This window comes from Anas acuta, chromosome 26, assembly GCF_963932015.1.
Source record: "Anas acuta chromosome 26, bAnaAcu1.1, whole genome shotgun sequence".
Lineage (NCBI taxonomy): Eukaryota > Metazoa > Chordata > Aves > Anseriformes > Anatidae > Anas > Anas acuta.
Genome location: NC_089004.1, coordinates 5612042 through 5632663, shown reverse-complemented (window position 1 = coordinate 5632663; position 20622 = coordinate 5612042). Strand labels below are relative to the sequence as shown.

The window sequence follows — 20622 nt, the reverse complement described above, 5'->3', positions numbered from 1 at the left end:
GAGCTATTGGCTCAGCCACGAGGAGTTCAGAGCTCTAGCAGCAACACATGTATATTCTAAACAGAATGAAAAAAACAGGAACTTGCAGAGGCCTTAAGGCTTTGATACAGGAAAAGACACAGAAACACAGTAATAGTGAAGAGCACTAAGAGTACAAACCTTTATTAAAGGCAAGGTCCTATAAAACATAACAGGAAAGCAAAGGCCTTTTTCCACTCACTTCCTCCCTGTACGCTTCAGCTGCTTCAAGTTTCAAGTTACTTTTCATGGCATTAGTCCTTCATGAAGGACAAGGAGTTAGAGCAAAATCTATGCTGGAAAACGAGGATCTGGGCCAAGAAAAACAACCGCATGTGTGAAGAGGCAGACACTTCGGAGCATTTGCAAATTGCCAGGGGTGGGAAGATCAGAACCATCCCAGGACACTTCTGCACCTGGAAGAAAGAGAGCCTGGGATGTGGAGCAGCTCACACCTCACCTCCCCCAGCAGAGCACTCAAGACCGAGGACCCCACCTCACCTCGAGAGCCCCGCATCACTGCACCAGCCTGTAGGTGATGTAGCGGCCCGCGGTCTCACTGGGTCGTATGATCTTCACCACCTGGAAGGATGGCAGAAGGAACTTGTGAGGGAGAGAAGCTGCTGGCAAGTTTCCCCTGCCCGACACACGCGTGTGCGCTCACACCCAGAAGGGCCACAAAGCCACAGCACTGGGCAGCCACTGGGCGCCCGGGGTGGCAGTTTGGGGCCAGTGTCATAGCTGCTGGTTCCACAGGCAGCCAGGGCTGTCCCCAGAGCTATCTGCTGGCCAGAAGCCTGCCTGGCTTACACATCCCAAAGTAACCCGTAACAGCTTTTATATTTGAACGAGAACCTTCTTGTTTCTGGAGTCCTGCAGTACCGTGCTACCACAGCCCCTGCCCTGCCCACGGGGCGCTGCAGCCTGACACCAGCCTCTTTCTTACCTGTCCTCGCTTTATCCCGAAGTACCGGGCCACAGGATCCCCAGCCTGTATCCTCGGGAGCTGGTTCTCCCTCAGCTTACTGCACAGAGTCAAGGAGAAGCTTCACCAGCACAACGAGCACGCGGCCCAGGTTCCCCCTTGTTCTGAGGCCAGGCACAGCTACCAGAAGCAAGCAATAAACTGTCACAGTCAGATGCTTTCATTTGCGGCCCAAAGCAAGCACACATCACACCCAGACAGGAAGGGAAGGAACAAACAAAGGATACTATCTGGCCAGCAGCTCGGTTACTTCTTCTTTTGTCATGACGACATGCTCTGGGACCAACTGTAAACAACACAAAAAAGAGTTTGCAAGACCAGAAATTCTGAGAAAGCAGCCGTCTCCACACAGTGGCAGGACAAGCAACGTGCACGGAAGGAAGAGAACTACAGAGCCCGGCCTTCCAACCGAGGGGAGGTCTCTCAGAGCAGCCTGAGCCTCAGCTCAGCATGAGACCGACCATCCCACTTGTGTTCCACTCCCCAGCACCGCTCACCTCATGTTCCGTGATGTTGATCAGAAGCTCCTGCTGCAGGAACTGCTCCAGGATGTACTTGGGAGCCATATCCACCAGGGACTGAGGAGTAAGAAGCAAGTCAGGCTGCAGCACTGCTCTAGGACAACCCCACCTGTGTTTGGACCAGCCAATTGCGAGTGTGCTATCGCTGTCCTTGTGCTGGCACAGGTACAGGTACCCATACAGAGAGCAAACAGCACTCCTGATATCTCTGTTTCTCCCACCAGCCCCTCGACTCATGGCCTGACATTTGTTCTGCAGCCAGAACCAGCTGTTCTGTTTAAATACCCCAAGAGCCTGTGTTAAGGCATGACTGCCTTCGGTGAAAGATTTTCTTTGGGTTGAAATTTGAGGTTTTGGTTAACCTGAAGCAATACCAAAAACAAACCACCCCCAGGTCATGATAGCCAAGCCGCCAGGAGCGCCGCCTCGGTACCTGCTTGGCCGAGGGCGTCATGCCCTGCTGCACCACGATCAGCGCCCTGGTGATGTTCTCCTCCTGCATGCGCTGGCAGTACATCTTGATGGTCTTGATGCCGACCTTGGGCTCCTCTGCAGACAAACCCGGCCACGGGGTTACAGTCAGGAACCTGCCCCGGCCCCTGCCCACCCCCGCCCGGCCCCGCAGCCCACCGGGGAAGAAGACGAACATCTGGTCCGTGGGGTCGTCGTTGTGCGCCACCAGCACCGTGAGGTCGGTGCGGCGCGGGCGGCCCTCGCTGGGGGTGTCACCGAACTGCGCCTTGAACTCCTCCAGCGTCTGGTCCAGCTCGTCCTGGGTCACCAGGTACCCGCGGTCGTGGCACAGCTGCGGGGGCGGCGGCAGCGGCGTGAGGCCGGGGGGCACGGCCTGGACCCCACAGACCCCGGCCCAGCCCCCCCCAGCCCCCAGCCCCGGCCTCCCCCAGCCCCCCCCCAGGCCCTAGGCCTCGGCCTAGGCCTAGGCCCAGTCCCTGCCCCCCCCGACCCCCCCACCCCCGATCCCGGCCCCCCTGAGCCCCCCAAGCCCCCTCAGACTCCCCCGAGCCCCCCATCCCACCCCCCGCCCCCCCCAGCCCCACCTGCATGATGGTTTTGCGGATCTTCCACAGCCGGTAGGTCTCCTCATCGTCGTCCATCTTGCTGCTGCCTCTGAGGCCCCCGGGCTGCCCCCCGCGACAGGCGGGGCTGCCCTAAAGAGGGGTCCTCGGACACGCGGGGGTTGCTGGGAGTTGTAGTCCGCCTCCCGGAGCCCCGCCCCCTCCGCCGTGCCACCTCGCTTTCTATTGGCCGGCCGAGCTGTCCGTTACGGGCCGGCCCCTCCCGCGGGCGCTGAGTGGCGGAGAGGCGGCGGGGGGCGGGGCGGGGGGCGGGGCGCCATGGGCTGGGGTTGGGGCTGGGGCCGGGCGCTGCGGCGCGCGGCGGCGGCGGCGGCGGGAGCGGGACCGGGAGCGGGACGGAGCATGGTGAGGGGGGGGGGGGCGGGGGGGGCACGGCGGGGCCTGGCCGGGCCTAACGGGGCCCAGCGGGGCCGATCGGGGCTTAACGGGGCGGATCGGGACCCACCGGGGCCGGTTGGGGCTGATCGGGGCCGGTCGGGGCCGGGGGCTGACCCCGTGCCGCGGCCCCGCAGTGCGCCCAGGCGGAGGACTGGCGCTCGGCCAGGGCCATCTACGACTTCCACGCCCTGGACATCGACGGCAACGATGTGAGCCTGGAGCGGTACAGGTAGGGCGGCCTCACCCCCCCCCGGGCGGCCTCAACACCCCCGGGGCGGCCTCAACACCCCCCACCCATCAGCCTCGCCCCCCGGCCCACGCCGCCCCCCCCCCCAATCCCGCAGGGGCTCCGTGTGCATCATCACCAACGTGGCCTCCAAATGAGGGAAAACCGCCGTGAACTACACTCAGCTGGTCGACCTGCACGCCCGCTACGCTGAGAGGGGTTTACGCATCCTGGGCTTCCCCTGCAACCAGTTCGGGAAGCAGGTACGGGGGCTGGGGGGGGGGGGACAGGGGGGGCGTCCTCCTGACCTTGACCCGCCGGGGTTTGTGCCCGGAGTCGCCCGCCCCACTGAGAGCTTCGCTTCTTGTTTTGCTTCCTCAGGAGCCCGGGGACAACGCGCAGATTAAGGCATTTGCTGAGAACTACGGGGTGAAGTTCGACATGTTCAGCAAGATCGATGTCAACGGGGACGACGCCCACCCCCTGTGGAAGTGGATGAAGGAGCAGCCCAAGGGAAGGGGCACCCTGGGCAAGTGAGTGCGGGGAGGGGGCTGCGGAAAGCGGCCGGCCCCATGGCCGGGGGGGGGCCTGGCTGCAGCGGGGAAGGTTTTTGTGTCTCACTCCTGTTTTTTTTTTTTCTCTCCTAGTGCCATAAAGTGGAATTTCACTAAGGTAGGATTGTGCTGCCTCCTCCTGAGCCACGCGTGGGTCACATCCTTACCCGTGGGGGTGGTGGGGGGCGCTCGGAGCGCTGCAAGGAGCAGGGTCCTTGTGTCCCAGCCCGAATCTGGGATGTGGGCGTGGGAGTGCCCCAAGGACACAGATCCCCGCTGCCCGGCCGCTCCGCCACCCCCCACGGCTGCAGCGCCTGGGTCAGGGCCAGACTCACATGTTTGGGTTCTGCTTTGCTTCCACAGTTCCTCATCAACCGTGAGGGCCAAGTGGTGAAGAGATACAGCCCCATGGAGGATCCCTACGTAAGTGCTGCCCAAACAGTCGGTATTTGAGCTCTGCCTGCCCCGTGCATCAGGGAAAGCAGGCACCTGGCCCACGGGTTCCAGGCAGGGCACGGGGGGCTTCTGGCGTGTTCAGGGGGCAGTGATGCTCTCGCTGCGATGCTCCCTTCTTTCTCACAGGTCATCGAGAAGGATCTGCCCTCCTACCTGTAGACCTGCTCATCTCGCCTGCACTGTCTCGTGTGCCCAGCACTGGCCCTCCTGCTCCCTGGGGACTCTTCTCACCCAGCACGAATGACGGTTTGTCTTCAAGCCAGCTTGCTGGTGAGGCAAACCTGAAGATTTGGCGTGCACCTGCTGGAAGAAGGCTTCACAGGGCCAGTGGCCTCTGCTGGGCAACCCCTTTCCTGTAGGCACAAAACAGCACCTGATGTCCCCTTGCAATAAACGTGCTAGAAATGAGTGGTTGTGTGCGTGTCTGTGTGCGGGGCGGTGGGGCTGGAGCTGCTGCGCTGCTCCCCTGCACGTCCAGGACTAAGACCTTACACAACTCCTGCGCCAGCTCACCAGAGCCCGGCAGGGATAATCCTCATTAGTGCTGACAAGGGAATTAATTACACACAAAGCCTGGGTCAGCAGGAGCCCCGAGGAGCTCACACAAGAAAAGCCAAAGCAGGGAGGAGCTTGGCTGTGGGGAGCCCCTGTGGGGATCTGTCCCCGCTGCCTGCACCTGGGTGGAATCGCTGCACCACAAACCACGGGGCAGCTCCCAAAAGGAGAAAGATTTCTCTGCTAAAGCAAGAAGGAGCTGGAGTGGGCTCGAGGCAAGAGTCCGGGCGTGCAGCAGCATCCCAGTGACCCCAATACCAAAAGTGCCCAGTTCGGTGGCGCAAGATCCACCCAGACACAATTACTGCGAAACAAAACCCAGTCCTGTCGGGACGTGGTGAAATCCCACGTGGTGAAATCCCACATGTAGTTGGGGATGGGGCTGCGGGGCAAAGCCCTGCCCTTGTGTGGCATGAGAGAAAGGCGGGGAGCAGAGTGGGGTGAGCCCTGGGGTCCCCCACATGAAACAGGGCCACGAGGAGGCTGGGGGGACTTCTATTTACCACCCACCCCCGGTCAGGAGCTGCCCCCCAGCCCCGCGGGGCCCTGCCAGAGCCTTGCAGCAGCAACGCCCAGCCGCAGTTGCGCAAGGTGAGGCAGGAGTTGCTGCCGGGTGCTGAGCCCGCTGGCCCCTCGCTGTCTGGGGTAAAGATCAGGAGCAGCGCTGCCAGGCAGAGCTGTCGCAGCGCCGCAGCAGCTCGTGGCCGAACAAGGGCTCCTTTATCAGCGTTTTGCACAGCACAGCTGGGGGAGAAGGCAAACGGCCTCTGAGTCAGAGGCCAGCCTCCAGGCTGGCTCAGGGAGGATCCCGCCGAGGCCCCAGGGGGAAGGGGGAGGCTCAGGGCAGCGTCCTCGGTGCCGCTGGTTTGGGGCCACGGGGGCAAGGCGTGGGGACAGACGGACGGACAGACAGAGAGCTGGCACTTCCAGAAACCGCCGTAACGTGGCTTCGCTTTCCATTTTTACTGAGCAGAATGAAAAAACGATCCTTCCGAAGCAAGTAGAAAATTCAGGAATTATTAGTCGAAGGCACATATTCTAAAAAAATCTCTTTACATATATACATCTCAATTAATTATAAATACACATAGAAAAACAAAGGCAAACAACAAGCGGATTAAAAAGTGCTAACAAAAAGGTGTAAGGGAAGGAGAAAAGGGACTCATTTAAAAATACATACAATCAGTAGGACGACTGCATAATAATTTAGTTAAAAGATATCGTTACATATTATTAACCCTGACAAAAACACAGGATCGGGGCGGGGAAGGACTTCCTTGAAGGTGCTCTGTCTCTCCAGAAATCAGGGAGGGAAAATTGCATATATTTCAAAACCATCCGTGAGAGCCACCGGGTCAGCCTCGGGGCCGTGGTGGCGAAGGGGCTGGCGGAGGGTGCCTGGAGCGAGAACCCCTCGTGGCGATTCCTGAGTTGAAGCCTCTCTGAACTGGGTTTCCTCGGCAGCCCTTCCCCTTGGCGCCAAGGATTCAGCAAGCGCCAAGCAAGCGAACCGGGACGTGTGTTGTGAATCAGGAAATATCTTAAATAGAGGCCGGGGAAGGGGAGAGCCCTGCCCTTGCTCTGCTCAGGACTCGAACAGGCTGCTGCTCACCCCGAGATGCAGCAGCTCCCGGGGCAGCAGCCGGGGGCTCCCCTCTTTGGTGCGGGCTGTGAGGTAAGGAGGTTCCCTCGCACGGTAAAACAGCGGGGCGAAGCGCTGCTGGGAGGCGATGGCAGCTGGGGGAAGGAGAAGCCCCCACACGAAGGGCAGGGAGCGGTCTCACAGCGTTGGCGGCTCCTGCCCCCAGTGACCTGAAGCAAACGGGGTGCCTGGATGGTCCTGCAGCCCGGGGGGGGTCGCAGCTCCCTGCCTGGGCGAGGGGCTCACCCAGGCACACGGAGCTCCAGCCCCACCACGACTGACCCATCTGGGCAGGGGGACCCTGGCAGAGGACTCTCCGGGCTGGGCCTCCCTCCCCAGGTCCTCGCTGAGGAAGGGCCGGGCCAGCCGGGGAAGGTCTCGCGTCCTTCCCCTGGAAGCACCCTGGTGCAGCTCCCAGGAACACCTCGGTGACTCGAGGCAGAGAAAAACCCGGCAGCGGGGAGGCTCGCAGGGGAGATCCCGGCCCGCAGCACTCCTGCCAGCAAGGCAGCTTCCCAGCAGGCTCCTTAGGTTAGGCAGAGAAAACAAAAGAATTTCCCCGGGACCCGCCGAGGCGCGATGCTGCTGGGGCAGGGGTGGTGGCAGAGGAGGCCGGAGGCGACCTCTGTCCCGGGGGGAAGGCAGCAAGGCCCGGCCCCGCCGGCCGGGTGCTGCGGGAGAAGCAGGCGGGCTGCCTGGGGCAGTGCTTTGCAAAGCAGACCTTTGCTCTTTGGTATCAGAGGTTGGGTTTGCAGCATGAGCAGCGATACCACGCGGCCCTGGTGCTCCCCAGGGAAATCTTCCCTTTGGGGCCGGGCAGCAGCGATCACTGGGACCAGCAGGGCCCAGGCAGGGGGAGCTGGCTGGGTACAGGGACAGGGCACGGCAGCGAGAAGCTGGGAGAAGCGCAGCCAGACACAGCCAGGATGAAGTGCGGGCTGGCCAGGGGCTGCAGGCTCTGGGCAATCCCCACGGGGTCCCGGTGCAGCCAAGCTCCGACTGACTCAGCAGCTCTGTCGGGATGCTGACAAACGAGGCAGCACCAGAGGGCCAGCTCCTGCCCCCTCCTGCAGCGCTCAGGCAGCCCGGAGGCGCCAGCATCTGCCATCCCCGGGGAGGGCAGAGCAGGAGCAGGCAGCTCTGCTTCCCTCTGCGCCTGCTCAGCCCTGCACAGAGGGACGGGATCTCCGTGGATCCTGACCCTGCTGGGCCAGCACCACCTTCCCTTCAGCCCACAGCACCGCAGGGCTGCTGGAAGAGCTGGCACCAGCCGAGGCAGGTCAGCCAGCAGTCAGCCAGCGGTCTCCAGCTCCGTTGGAGCCAACGTGCTCCTGCCCAGCTCAAGGGGGGGCAGTGGCTGCAGAGCTCAGGGCTGGAGGGCTGGGGAAGGCTCGGCCCGGCTTGGAAACTCAGTAGTCTGCAGGGGGGTGGGCAGCGAGGAGGGGGAGCCTCCCCTCAGTCCTGCACGGCTCTGACCTTGGAGCAGGACCCGAACACAGCAGATCAGTCCAGATCAGCTGAACCTGGCAGCACTCGGCTCCCCCAAGCGTGTTATATACAAATCTATACATGCCTGACTGTATATTATATATAAATAAACTTTGCTTTATAGGATTTTTTTTTTCTTCCCTCAAAAACAGAAACGGATCAGTCCAAACCAGTAGGAGAGCCAGGGCTCCCCAGCTCTCATCTCTGCACCAAAGGATATGGATCCACAGCGGCTGGGCAGCGCCGGGCGCACCCGGCAGGCTCTCAGAAGTCTGGGAAGGGCCCGCTGAACTGGATCACGCTCTGGCGCTCCTGGGGGAGCATGTTGTCTTGGGGGGCCCCATTAAACGTCCTCAGCATGTCCTCCAGGATCTCTCTGAAATTGATATTCCCGTCCTGCTGGACAAAATCTTCCTGCTGCTGCTGCTGCTGCAGTGTCTGCAAGGGTCCGGGGTGAGGCAGGGGCAGATGTTCGTGCAGCGAGGAGCTCAGGGGCACGCTCCCCTCCAGGACGGGGTCGGGGCTCTTGAAGGCAGAAAGGTGGCTGAAGCCAAAGGGCAATCCGTGCTGCTGGTGGGGCTGGAGCACAGGCTCCGAGGGGAAGCACAGAGCGCCGGGCTCTGGGTTCATCACCACGTCGGGAATGCTGTTGCTGGGAGGGCTGTAGGTCAGGTCCAGGATCTCGTCCTGGCGCAGGGAGTGCCTGGGCAGGGGGACCCCGGCCCCGCTCTGCGTTAGGTCCAGGGGCTGCTGCAGGACGTGCAGCGGCAGGGAGAACTGCGGGCTCTGCTCCTGTGCCTGGAGGAGGCGGTTGTGCTTCCTCTTCACGTTCTCGTCCATCTGCTTCAGCTCCTCCAGCACCTTACGGACACAGCTCTCGGGGATCTTTATCCCTAGGGGAGGAACGCGCGTCAGTGCCTCAGCTGCCCCCAGCTTCCAGGCTGGGACACGGCCCTGTTCCACAGGGGAACCTTGACGCTGGGCAGCTGGACCCCTTCCCCTTTCTGTAAGCTCCTGTCCCCACTCCCTTCCCCTCACACTTCACCCACCGACTTGTTTCTTCTTCTCCTTGGTCTTGAGGCGGACGATCTGCAGGTAGCTGGTGTTGGTGATGTCTGCCATGATGCTGGCAATCTTGCTCCAGACCCGCAGCAGGGCCCCGCACAGCATGTAGTAGTGACGCAGCCGCATGCCCTGGAAGCACTCCTTCCCCTCCTGGATCAGCTTGCAGCTCCTGTTCCTTCAGTCCAAAGGGGAGAAATCAATCTGAATCAGCACGGCAGAGCGCTGCCCTCCCCGGCATGGCCCTTCCCTGCAGCCACAGCCCGGAGCCCGTCCCCAGCACCCACGGGTGCAGGACGGGCCTCTGGCTCCGGGCAGGTTTGGGCTGCACATCCCTTACCAGACAGCGTGGTTGCACTTCTTCAAGGAGAATTGGTAACAGCTCTCCCAGTGTTCCTTGGCTTCCTCGGGAAGCACCTGCAGAAGGAAGAGCCAGTTAGAGACAGGGGCTGGGATTTTCCTCTGTCCAACACCCAGCTCACGCTTCAAATGCAGGGCTTGGCACCAGGACACCCAGATGCTACCACCACAGCTCTGCCTGACCCCCAGCAGGGCTACGAGGAGTCCTAAAAGGGTTCTGGTAAGGCTTCCCCTGCCCAGAGGAAGGTGCTCTCCCACCTACCCGTCGGTACTTCTTGTGCAGACTGTCCAGGCTCTCGGGCTGGCTCTGCTTCCCAATATTGGGCTTGTAGAGGATGAAGTTCTTGCCACGGCTCTGCTCTGCCAGCAGGCAGGTGTGCTTGCTGCCCCGCGTCTGTGGGGGTAGAGCTGATGGTTACAGTCACAGCCTCTCTCCCCCAACGTCCCTCCACGTTGGAAGTTCCTGGAGGCATCTCCCAGCCCCAGCACGAGGTCAGACAGACCGAGGGTCTCTGACAGCCACAGACCTTCTCCAAGGAGCCACCTCTGAGCCCAGGGACTTACCTTGTAGGAGAGGTAGAACCCGTCGAAGGATCCCGTCAGTTTGAGCGACTTCTCATAAGCTTCCTCCCACTTTAGGCCCCTGTCAACGCTGATCTAAATGGGGACAAACAGGGGTTCTGTAAGTTCAGAGCGCAGGACAAGCCCACCGATGTCTGTCTCACAAATCACACCCTCAGCACAGACTCGGTGCTGCCTGGAGGCAGGCTCTGTGCCAGGCTGCACTCTGCGGCACGGCAGCCCCGTGGGAGCAGGGCAGGGCCTGTCTTTGCTTCCTCTGTGCAGTTCCCAGCCTCAGCGAACAGCTCATGACCAGGGCAAATGTGACACAAATGTGACACACAGCCACGAGGCAGGGACCCGGCAGCTCGCAGCCCCAGCCTGGGAAGCGCTGCAGAAGGCCAAACTGCAGCGATAGCTGCGCGGGCTGCCTACCTTATAAAACACGACCTGCCCATCCTGCGGGTGCCCAGGGGTCAGGAAGACCTCTTTGCTCTCCTCGTAGATCTCATCCACTCCTGGGGCTAAATCTGTAGCATGGGGAAAGACCAAAACACATGTAAGAACTAATTTCCAATCTTTTCTCCCTGCACAGGGGTGGCAGGAGCTGTGCTAAGTGGGGCTGGGACACTGAAGCACCTGCAAGGCCACGGGGACAGCGCAGGCTGCAACAGCCAGTGGTCAGTGCAGGGAGGAGCAGGGAGCCGCAGGGTGCAGCAGGAAGAGGTATGATCACCCCTTTCTCCTTACCGAGGATGCCCATGTCGTATTTGCCCTCCTTCTTGTCCTTTTCAATCAGATAGTCAAAGGTATCAGAGAAATACTGGAACAGCATGTTCTGCTTGTCCACCTCCAGCCCCAGGATCCGGTTCAGGAACTTGGTGATGGAGCAGTCTGCAAGAGCACGGCGGGTCAGGGGAGACAACCAGCACGCTCCCAAAGACACCCAACGAGCAAAGCCCCGTCCCTTCCTGGTGGCAGCACAGCACCACGGCACAGGAGAGCACCCGAAGGGCAGTTCCTCCAGGCTGTCAGCTGCCAGGCCACAGCGGGGAGATGAGCTCTGCAGTGTGAGCTGATCCCCGCAGGACTCTGCCCTCATGTTCTGCCCCAGCTGCACAGCAAACCCCTCGAGGCTGTGCCCCGACCCCTCTGCCTCCTTCATTTCCCCCTTACATTGGGCAGGGAATGTTTGACACGTACCTTTCTCCATCGGGACAGTGCCATACTTCATCTGATTGCAGCAGATGCCCACAGAGATGAGACCTTGCTTCATTTCTGGAAAAAACAGAAAGCAGCCTAAGTATTTCAGTGTCCCCAGCAGTCCTGCAGGGCTGCTTCCCCTCCTGCTGTGCCCGTTATTTCACAGCTAAGTCTGTCCCATGCCCGTTTTCCCCTTTGCCTGGCAGGGTGGCCAATTGCCCTGCTCACCAGCGAGCTGCTCAGGCAGCAGTGCTGCTCCCTCCCTCTGAGCTTCGTCAAGTGTCCCAACCCTGAGAGCAACCCAGCCAGCAAGAGAGCAGAAAACCCAGAGCTGGTGAAGTTCTTACCATGGAAAAACACGGCCTCTCTTCTGTCGTAACTCTTAGGCACAGGAACTTTGTTCTCCGTGCGGTTGAGAATAGTGGAAAGGACTCTGTCCAGTGCTTTAGCCCCATACTGCGAAAGGAGACGAGAGTCACGCACGAGAGGAACCCCACACCGGCAGCCCAGCAGCGGGGGCTGGCTCTGCACAGCAACCCCACCGACCCGAGGGCTGTGCCAAGGGGACCACCAGAGTGCAGGAGCCCTCCCCCAGCGCTGCCAGCAGCTCCCTCGGGGCAGGGTCTGGTCACCCCAGTGCCCTTCCAGCTCCCCAGAAGGGTCCAACCCCCAGGATGTGCACACTGAGCTGGTCACTAAGAGCCCTGGGTGCTGTACCCCGGGCTGCACGCTGCTGGGTGCTGCTGCTGCTAGGCTGAGTCCTGCCTGTAGATGCCAGCAGCGATCTTCCCGTCCCTGGCTGCTACCGAAGGCACTCGCCAACTGCTTCGGCCCCTCTTTGGCTGAGCTACCCCAAAAACAGCCGTGAGTTACCTTATTCTCGAAGTTGTACTTGCTGAGGTCTCGGGATTCGGTGGCCCGTCGGTCTCCATGAGTTAAGGCACCCTGGGAAGACAAACAAAGCACAAAGTTCTTAATTTTAGCTGATGCAAAACACCTGGGAAGGATGGCCCAAGTCAGTCAGCCTCAGAAGAGGTCAGGACACGAATGTGCTGTGGGCAGGCAGAAGTTGTCTAGAATACTGAGACTTTACCGAAGTATTTGGGGATTTATCAGAAGGGAATTAAAATGAAACAGACTAATTAGTTATTCCATTAATTATTCCATTGGCTTTCCGGAAATTCATGGGTGTACGCTCCTGTAATAGTGTGGGGGGAATTCCAACATCTGGAATTGGGTTCTGCTTCCCCGAAAAGCCTCCTGTTCCCTTGGTTACATATTCTTCACTTCCCTTCCCAAATCCCGGGACGTTAAAGGCCTTCTGCATTCCACCACGGCAATGCCTTCAGTCAGGGGGTGATGCAATCCCTCCTCCTAGTTACATGGGCCATGCCAGCAGAAACACCAAAATGGAAGCCCTTCGGAAAGACCTGGAGCTGGCGCATTAACCTCTCCCACACAGGGCACTTACTAGACTCTCCAGACGCTTTGCCACGATGGATGCAAACCTCCTCTCCCCAGCCAGCTCAGAGATAAGGAAGACATACTCTGGAGCATAAACCTGGTTCGATCGGTGCGTTCGACCTACAGGGACGTGAGAAGTGAAGGGAGAGGTTGGCACCTCCTGCCTGGTACGGGAAGAGGAGCTGTGTAGGACCTCTATCCTATAGGACGGAACAGAAATCCCCAGGCACCCCCTGCCTCGGGAGCCTGTGTGTGACCTTCCTTTCCAGGGCTGCCCCCTGCAAGAACCCCCCAGCACTCACCGAACTGCTGGATGGCCCGGTCTGCGCTCCAGGGCAACTCCAGCGTCATGTGCACCCGGCGCTTCTGGTTTTTCACCCGTCTGTCTGCTTGGAGAGAGATACCTGAGCTGGAAGCCTCGGAGATTATTGCTACAAGCTAAGGGAGAGAAACAACACGTGAGAAGGGGGTGTGAGGCTCCTGGATATTCACAAAACAGTTACAGGCAGCAGCCAAAAGGCAGCAGCAGCCCTTGAAGGGACTTAGGCCTCTTGTCACACTCCAGCAGGCCAGGCACAGACACACAGACGCAGAGCCTGGGGTCACTAGGCAAGGCAAAAGCATGCACACACACCCTCCCTTTCCCTCCCCTCTCCATGCACTCACTCCCACGCAGACGTTTGGAGTTTTCCCTGGCTCAAGCCCCGCTCACCTTCTCCCCGTTCATGAAACGCTCCTTCTCCTTCAGGTTGACGTGGTCGATAGAGAGGCCCTGCTCTGCACGAGACTCGAACATGACCGAGCCGTCCGGCCTGCAAACCACTCGGCCCTTCCGCCCCGTCATCTGCAGGTGCCACACAGAGAGAGGGGCTGTTAGCAGGGAGGATAAACCTGTACGGTGTTTAGGAGGTCAATTCCCAACAGCTTTTGCAGATGGCAAGGAAGGAGAGGAAGCCCTCTTCAAGCAGGAGCTCCCTTTGCTGGTGCCTCTTCCCATCACCCAGTGCCACTAAAATATCCTCCTGACTGGGGAGGATTACCTCAGCCACGTGCTCCGGGCCCCCAAAGTGATTGATGAGTTCATCCAAGGTATTGAGAGGTAGCTCTTTGCCCAGTGCTTTTACTTTTGCTAGGAGGTCCTGCTTCATCTTTTCCACGTGTTCTAGTTCTCTCAGGCCATGCATCTCTTTCTGGGAAGGCAGCATGTGAAAATTACCTGCAGGAAAAGGCAAAAGTTTAAAGCCACCTGGTAAATGCAAAAAATCAGAGAGAAAAAAAAGTCCCAAAGAGCTTTTGGGCAAAATATCTGACATGCAGGTGAAGACACCTTGCCTTGCAATAAAAGCTGCTGAGCACGTAGTAAATTCCCTCTCTGCTTCTCCCTGTTTTACTGGGGGAAGGAGCCTGCAGGGCAAACCCTCCCTGCTCGAATCCACCTCACGAGCCCAAGTTTGACCTTCCCAGGGTAAAACCTAGCCAGGACAGTAAGGCTGTCCCAGGCACGGGAGGAGCTTTGCCATTCCAAGCAGACACCGAGGAGGTGGTCGCACCTCAGCTCCCGGACACTGCCACCCCCCAGCCAGACCCCAGACGGGTTACGCGTTATCTGCGGCCGTGCTGCTGGCAGGGCAGGGGGTGGCTGGCTGCCTCCGGCTGCATTCCTGTGCGCCAGGTGCCAGGAGCTCAGGAATGAAGCGACTCCGGTTCCCAGCTCCCGGCAGCAGGGAGGGAGCCAGCCCTGATCACTTACTTCTGTCCTCGGCTGCGAAGCCGTTGTAGGTGTGCTCCACGAAGATGACATCGTCCGTCTCGAACACGGACTCCGGGGAGGAGTTGAAGTCGCTGTCCAGGCCCATGTCGGAGTCCGTGCTGCTGTCGTCGCTGATCTTGATCACCCCCGCGGGGTCACACATGCCCTTCAGCGCCTTGGCACAGCGGCCCCTCGTCTTGCCTGCGGGGGAGAGCGAGCGGTGTCAGGGCACAGCCCCGGCCTCGCGCACCGATGCAGAACAGCAAGAGCCAGCTCAGGAAGAAGAGGAGGAGAAACCACGGAATAGCTGAGGCTGCCCCCAGTGAAAGGTTGACCTCGGAGAGGCAACGCTTCTTGGGCAGGGGAGGACAGCCAGGAAGGGAGGGAGAGAGGGGAAGGAGAGAAAGGAAGAGAGAGAAAGGAAGAACAAGGCAACTCGTATCAGGGCTGAAGCTGGTTGCACACGTCAGGATGAGCACACGGCCGGCCCCGAGCAGTGCTAACCCCTCGGGGAAGGGGCCTGCAGCTCCGGCTGCCCCCAGAGGAATGAGCAGGCAGCGGGGAGGCACTGGTGTTTGGTGTTTGTAGATGGGGTGCTGTTTACCTCCAAGCACAGCCAGACATGCCCCTGCCACGTGAGAGGGGTCACAGAAATCAGCTCGCAGCAGCGACCAGCCAGGACAACCTCAACCTGCCTGCGCTGCCGTCCACCCCTCCCCATCCCAAACTGCTCTTACCTGCAACCACAGCCAAAGCTCTGGCAGGGAAGTGATTTTTTTTTTTTTCCCCAGGACACTGCCACACTGTACGTAAGGAGTAGTGGAGAACCCCCCCGTGCTGCAAGAGGGCTTCAAACGTGCAGCCAGAGCTCCTGTGCAATCCGCCCCCCAGCCTAGGTAAGGAAGCAGCTACCGGGCAAGAGGTGGAGGCTCAGATCTACGCTGGCGACGGGGAAGTGGGTGAGGAGGAGGAGAGGGTGGGGGACCTACAGAGCTGCTGCCCTCCGGAGGAGAGGCAGTGACGGGAGATGTGCGGGGGGCAAACTGAAACCAGGGCAGAGTAGCAAATGCATGAGGTAGGGAAAAGGGAAAAAGGAAAAGAAAAAGCTGAGTGGCTGGGGTGAAGCAGCAAGGCAGGAAGTCAGATGCTGGGCAGTGGAGTGTGCTCTTACGTTTTCTTTTAATGCCAGTTCCTTTTTCTCTCTTTCTTTTGGTTGAAGGAAAGTGCTTCTGAATTAGTGATAGAAAGACGCCTCTGAAAGTAAGATGCAAAATTTATTCTAGCTACCAGGAACATCCGCTGGTTATCACGTAGCAATGTGTATTTGAGACAGCAGCACATTTCAAGGAAGGGGGCAAACCCAGCACAACTGCGAGCACGTGGTCAGCCAGCCACTGGTACGCTCCAGAAGAGCGGGGACTCAAACTGAGAGCTTTTCACCAAAGGCTTCTGCTGGAGACACACGAATCAGCCACAGGAACGAGGTCTGAGCTGGCAGACCCTCAGTGTGGAGCTGGCACAATGAGGGCAGGCTGCGAGCTGCAGGGCTGCGAGGACGGCGCTCTGCCGCGGGCTCCCTGCTGCACTCGGGAGATGCTGTGACAAAAACAGGGCCTGGGCTCCGTGCTACCATGCCCGAGTTGCAAGACCTTTATATAGCAACTGAGAGGGGATTTTAAACGGGAAACGCTATGCTGGGAAGCTGTTACATCACTGCTGAAAAATCCAGCCAGTCCCAGTCCATGGTCTGACAGCAGAGACCGCTGCCAGGCTGTCCAAAAAATGTGCTCCAAGTCCTTCGGTTAGCGGGGCACGGGCCCGCTTGGCCACAAAACAGAGAAAGGTGACAAAACATGGGATACGTGGTGGTTCCAGGTGAATGGGAAAATCAGAAGAGGTGGAAATTAAATGTTTCTGTGGGCTGTTCTGCAAACAAAAGAGCAAACGCTTAATGCTGATCGTGTCGGACGGGGACGAGCCCCCGGTGCAATGAGAAGGCAGTGCTGGATGAGCTCTGGTTGGAAAAAAAAATTGTTGAAAGCGACAACTGAGAGGTATGGACATGGTAACTCGCCCGTGGGACAAAGAGGGAGCCTTGGGAACCAGGGAGGGGACTCTAAGACCCTTGGTGAGAGGGGCTGAAGGAGACAGAGTCGGCAGCACTCCCTGATGGGGCAGAGCTTGGGGCTGGCTGCGGAGCGATGGCAACGACACGGCACCAGAAGGGCCCTTCTGTCCCCTGTGCTGCCGTGACCTGGGCACAAAATGCGAAAACTCTCAGGTCTGGAGCCTCCCTGCCATGAAACCTTGCTCTTTTTCCTGTCACTCCCCACCTTCCCTGCACACGGAGGGCAGGGCTGGCATGCGCTCACTGCAGCACCAGCTCTACCCCTGCTTCTCGGCGTCTTTTAAACAACTGCTGCTTCCCAGCACGCCCCCCTCGAGAAATCCCCCGAAATGCCGTAAAACCAGGCCACTGCAATGGGAGGCTCAGCTGATGCCAGAAGGCACGGAGTTATCTGGCCAATGCTGCTGGGGACAGCTCTTCCCTCTGAGCTGGGGACAGAGCTGAGCAGTGTGTGAGCGGGGACGGAGCTTTCCTCTTTCCAAAGCTGAGAGGCCCCAAGGGACCGCGGGGACCTCCAGATTGAGTTCCTCTGAATTCTGCGAGGCAGAAACCAGTTCAGGAGACCAAATCAATCCCAGCAGTTGTCAGATTTGTCTTGCACGCTGTCACCAACCCTTAGTTGTTTTTCCTGAGTGGACTGGGCACATCAGAGTGACGGACACGGGCCAGCACAAAACCTCCCATCAATAGGGGAGGGAGATGGGCCTGGGCTGGACACACGCTGTCTCGGGCATCTCTCAGCGCTTTCACTGGCATTAAAACTCATTTCAAATGACAGTAACAGCCCCGCTGCCTGCAGAGGGAACAGCTCAATCCAACGCCCCAATTTTCATCATCCGCTGTGCAGGAGCAGCCCAGGACGGGCTGGCATTCTGGAAGGTGCCAAAATAAGGAGTGTGATCCTCAACCTCTGCCGAAAGGGCAGCACGAGTCCTGCTGCTGGCTGCACTTGGGGCACAGCCAGCTTCCCCTCCAGCTAAGGAGGAGCTGCAGAACCCCACCAGAACCACGCGTCCTGCCTTGTTCTTGTCCTGAAAGCCAGGCCTGGAGAACCTGAACTCCCTGAGCTGCTCCAGCCACGCAGCTTTCCACTACCCCAGCCTCTGTCATGACACGAGATTCCCTCTCTGGTTTCTTCAGTGTCAACAGCCCTACTTTCCAGGGTCAGACCCACACGAACTGCACCTGAGCTCACGTTTCTGGCTCTCCTACACCTGTTGGTTCCTTGCTGCATGCAGTCAGTCAGACCAGGCTGCTCATGCAGGTTTGGACCACAGGTGGTTCCAAAAATCCAGGACCTAGCTCAAAGTGACACTAAAGAAACAGGGCCTCGAGGACACAACAAAGCACTCTCTCTATTTACAGCCTGCAGAGGGTGAGGCTTTTATGAAACTGCCTTTGTGGAACTTCAAGTTCTAAGTGGCCCCAGGGCAGGGCTTTCCCTAGCGTGCCTCCAGCCTCCCATGTGTCCCCTCCAGAGGAAGAAAAACCAAGGATTTTAACTCACTCTGCAGCAGAAACGAAACAATTCAGGTGCCCGTCGTTCTCGTCCAGGACTTCTCTGGTGCGAGCCTCCCCAGTGGACTGCAGGCCGATGACGATACACTGCGGGGAGACACAAGGGGTGGCACCACGGGCTCAGGGGACTGCTTCCAACAGTCCCGGGTACATCTTCCTTGGACCCTGCCCCTGACGGATGTAAGGACAGGGCTGTGCTAAAGGTACAAGGCCTGGGACCTCTCCTAGCTTGAACACGACCCAAAGCACTGTTTGAAGTCAGCCTGCCCACGTCTACCACAGACAAGCGGTGGGTAATGCCTCAGAGGAGGAGGTCACGTTAACTCCCCGGTGTAATTTAAGTGTTCTCAGAAACCCAGACACTGCACTTCATTCTGGTTGATCTGCAGAGAAAGTCAGCCTTAAAGAGATCTGGGATTGCCTTCAAGTAAACTTGAACGATAATTAATTCTCTTTGGTTGGAGACTACAAAAATACTGCAGCCAGCCCCTAATACCACACCTTATCCTTTGCCAGCTCCTCCTTGGCAAGCTCCACGAGTCGCCGGACTTTAGCAGCAATGCAGAGGTACTTGAAGAAGCGCTGGTGAGCTGACCAGAACTGACCCCACAAGGATTTCCGGGACTCCAGGCCGATCCAGTCGGCTGCCTGCTGGAACACCATCAAGGCCTCTGCCCACTGCAGACAGTACCGAGAAAGGCTGAGTTAATATCTCGTTTTTCTTTTTCATTACTGCTGTGCATGCAGTTATTAGAACAGTCTGAGGTTTGATAATCTGATTTAACATTGATATTGATGCCGCCGCGTCAGGCTGAACGCAGTCTGCTCATTCTCCCCTTTCTGCATTAGCACGATGTTGCAAGCCCAGGTTTATGAGCACAGAACTTTTAAACAGAAGCAAAAAAGGCAAAAGGCTTTTTTTTTTTTTTTAATGTAAACTGAGCATATGCACCCCTTTTCTTATTAAAAACCCTAAGTTGGTGGTGATGGCCATGTTCAGGGACCTCAAACCCTCCCACATAACAAGTGGCAATGCCTAGAGCACGATTAAACACCCGTCTCCCCCGCTGCAGTGGGCCCAGCTCACCAACTTTGCTGCTTTGTCGTAGACAATCTTGTACTGCTGATCCAGCGGGATCTCCTCGATTCTGAAGGTCACCCCAGTGAAACTGAGCTGCCTGGCAATGTACATTCCACTGACCTTCATGTCCATCGCCACGATCTCCATTGCACCAACTCCCCTGGGAGAGGAAGGCAGCTGTGAGACACCTTCAGGCACTTCTCCTGGCTCAAGCTGCCCTCACACATGCACGTGGCAGGCACTGAGCCCATTTCTTAAAGGGACAAATAACTCCTCCAGCTGTCCTGTAATTTGGCTTTCTCTAGAAACTGAGAGGACAGTGCCCAGCTAGAAGGCCCACCGACCCACACTGCTCTTCTCGCTGCTCCTTGAGTGGAAGGGCAGCGTGACAAATGGTCTCTGCCCCTCCTCTGAAAATGCCCTGGCTGCCTCTCCTGCTCTTTAAAGGCTGCCCCTGTGCATGTACAGGGTGTTCAGCCATGAGACTGCTGGGATGGCTTGGACTTTTTGTTTCTTCATGAGCAAACAGGAACCCAACCAACCCTATTGATTGGTTCTCTGGCCAGCATTTCTCTTTCTGAGCCAAACAAAGGCTGCCACAAAATATAAGCCAGATGGAAAGGGATGCTGGACGTGTCTTACCTCTTTTCAATTGCATGCAGGAACTCATCAAATGCTCTGAATGGGGTGCCCTCCCCCCAAATCCCCAGGCGGCTCATGTAAATCATGTTTTTTGGCTCAGAGGCACCTGTTTGAACAGAATTCACTGTTAGCAAAACCACAGCAGTTGTAGATGGCTCTAACAGTTCTGACTCTAGCAAAGCGAACTCTTAAAAGGATGATCATCTGCCATCAGGGCACCAGCAGGCCCTGGGCCTTTCCAAACACTGCCCTCCATACACTAACCGGGGTCAGGTAACACCATACAGCTGAAAAGCTGGCTGGGAACAGGTTAAACTGAAGAAAAATTAGCCTGACTTCCCAAAAAGTCACAAGTAATGGCAGAAAAAGTCACAAGTAACAGCAGTGGCAGAAGTCAGCAACCCAGCTCCCCTCCAGCACTGCAGTACCATTCTCCTCCTTGCACGCCCTTGCCAAACGTGTGCTCTCCGTGTACGTGCTCACATCCCAAGGGCATCCTTCAGAGCACACCGGTGACTGGCACCAGTTTACACCCGGTGCCCACACCATGCTGAGAAGCTCACCTGTGGCACTGGCGTAAACAACCCTTGCTTGAGGCAGTTTGTTCTGGAGGTCCAGCACTGCTTTGCCCATTTTAGTAGAGCTGGCGTTTTTGGCTTTGTGGCATTCATCAAACACAATCTGAAAGGGCATGTCGGTTAAGGAGAACACATATATTTCATCACAAGGATGGCAGCAGACAAAATACCTCCCAGGCTTCTCTAACCAACGGAATGATCAGTCCCAGCACTAACAGGACAGACTCACTGCCTACGCTGCATGACATCTGGTGGTTTTTCCCACCCTTTGCTCTTCAGAGCTAAAAGCCATTTCTCCCTCCCTCTGTCCTTGGCTTTTAAAGTACATCTTGCTGCCCAGGAGCGAGTCCATCAA

General features: G+C 58.2%; 3 protein-coding genes across 7 annotated transcripts in view; 1 reads left to right on the top strand and 2 right to left on the bottom strand.

The window, feature by feature from the left end:
• Positions 1-133: 133 nt before the first annotated feature.
• On the bottom strand, positions 134-2741 carry POLR2E (RNA polymerase II, I and III subunit E). The gene is made up of 8 exons (XM_068661263.1): positions 2583-2741; positions 2155-2329; positions 1958-2073; positions 1501-1581; positions 1231-1289; positions 965-1043; positions 520-600; positions 134-434 (listed from the first exon to the last, which is right to left on the bottom strand). Exons 1-7 carry the CDS (start codon positions 2637-2639, stop codon positions 535-537), a joined length of 633 nt encoding a protein of 210 aa, XP_068517364.1. The 5' UTR covers positions 2640-2741; the 3' UTR covers positions 134-434; positions 520-534.
• A 123-nt stretch (positions 2742-2864) lies between these two features.
• Positions 2865-4643, top strand: GPX4 (glutathione peroxidase 4). Its single transcript, XM_068661264.1, has 7 exons — positions 2865-2966; positions 3134-3228; positions 3344-3488; positions 3607-3758; positions 3873-3897; positions 4143-4202; positions 4362-4643. Exons 1-7 carry the CDS (start codon positions 2880-2882, stop codon positions 4392-4394), a joined length of 597 nt encoding a protein of 198 aa, XP_068517365.1. The 5' UTR covers positions 2865-2879; the 3' UTR covers positions 4395-4643.
• A 1071-nt stretch (positions 4644-5714) lies between these two features.
• Positions 5715-20622, bottom strand: part of SBNO2 (strawberry notch homolog 2) — a 55361-nt gene continuing 40453 nt past the window's right edge. For all 5 annotated transcript variants that reach the window (XM_068661328.1, XM_068661329.1, XM_068661331.1 and 2 more), the window contains 21 exons: positions 20253-20370; positions 19690-19795; positions 19054-19207; positions 18468-18644; positions 17956-18053; positions 15492-15574; positions 14321-14521; positions 13611-13786; positions 13283-13414; positions 12873-13008; positions 12578-12690; positions 11980-12051; positions 11454-11562; positions 11107-11181; positions 10654-10797; positions 10339-10433; positions 9907-9999; positions 9605-9736; positions 9323-9399; positions 8970-9160; positions 5715-8813 (listed from right to left, as the gene is read on the bottom strand). In XM_068661328.1, the coding sequence (XP_068517429.1) occupies positions 8185-8813; positions 8970-9160; positions 9323-9399; positions 9605-9736; positions 9907-9999; positions 10339-10433; positions 10654-10797; positions 11107-11181; positions 11454-11562; positions 11980-12051; positions 12578-12690; positions 12873-13008; positions 13283-13414; positions 13611-13786; positions 14321-14521; positions 15492-15574; positions 17956-18053; positions 18468-18644; positions 19054-19207; positions 19690-19795; positions 20253-20370 (3111 nt within the window). In that variant the 3' untranslated portion in view covers positions 5715-8184. The remainder of the gene's footprint in view (positions 8814-8969; positions 9161-9322; positions 9400-9604; positions 9737-9906; positions 10000-10338; positions 10434-10653; positions 10798-11106; positions 11182-11453; positions 11563-11979; positions 12052-12577; positions 12691-12872; positions 13009-13282; positions 13415-13610; positions 13787-14320; positions 14522-15491; positions 15575-17955; positions 18054-18467; positions 18645-19053; positions 19208-19689; positions 19796-20252; positions 20371-20622) is intronic.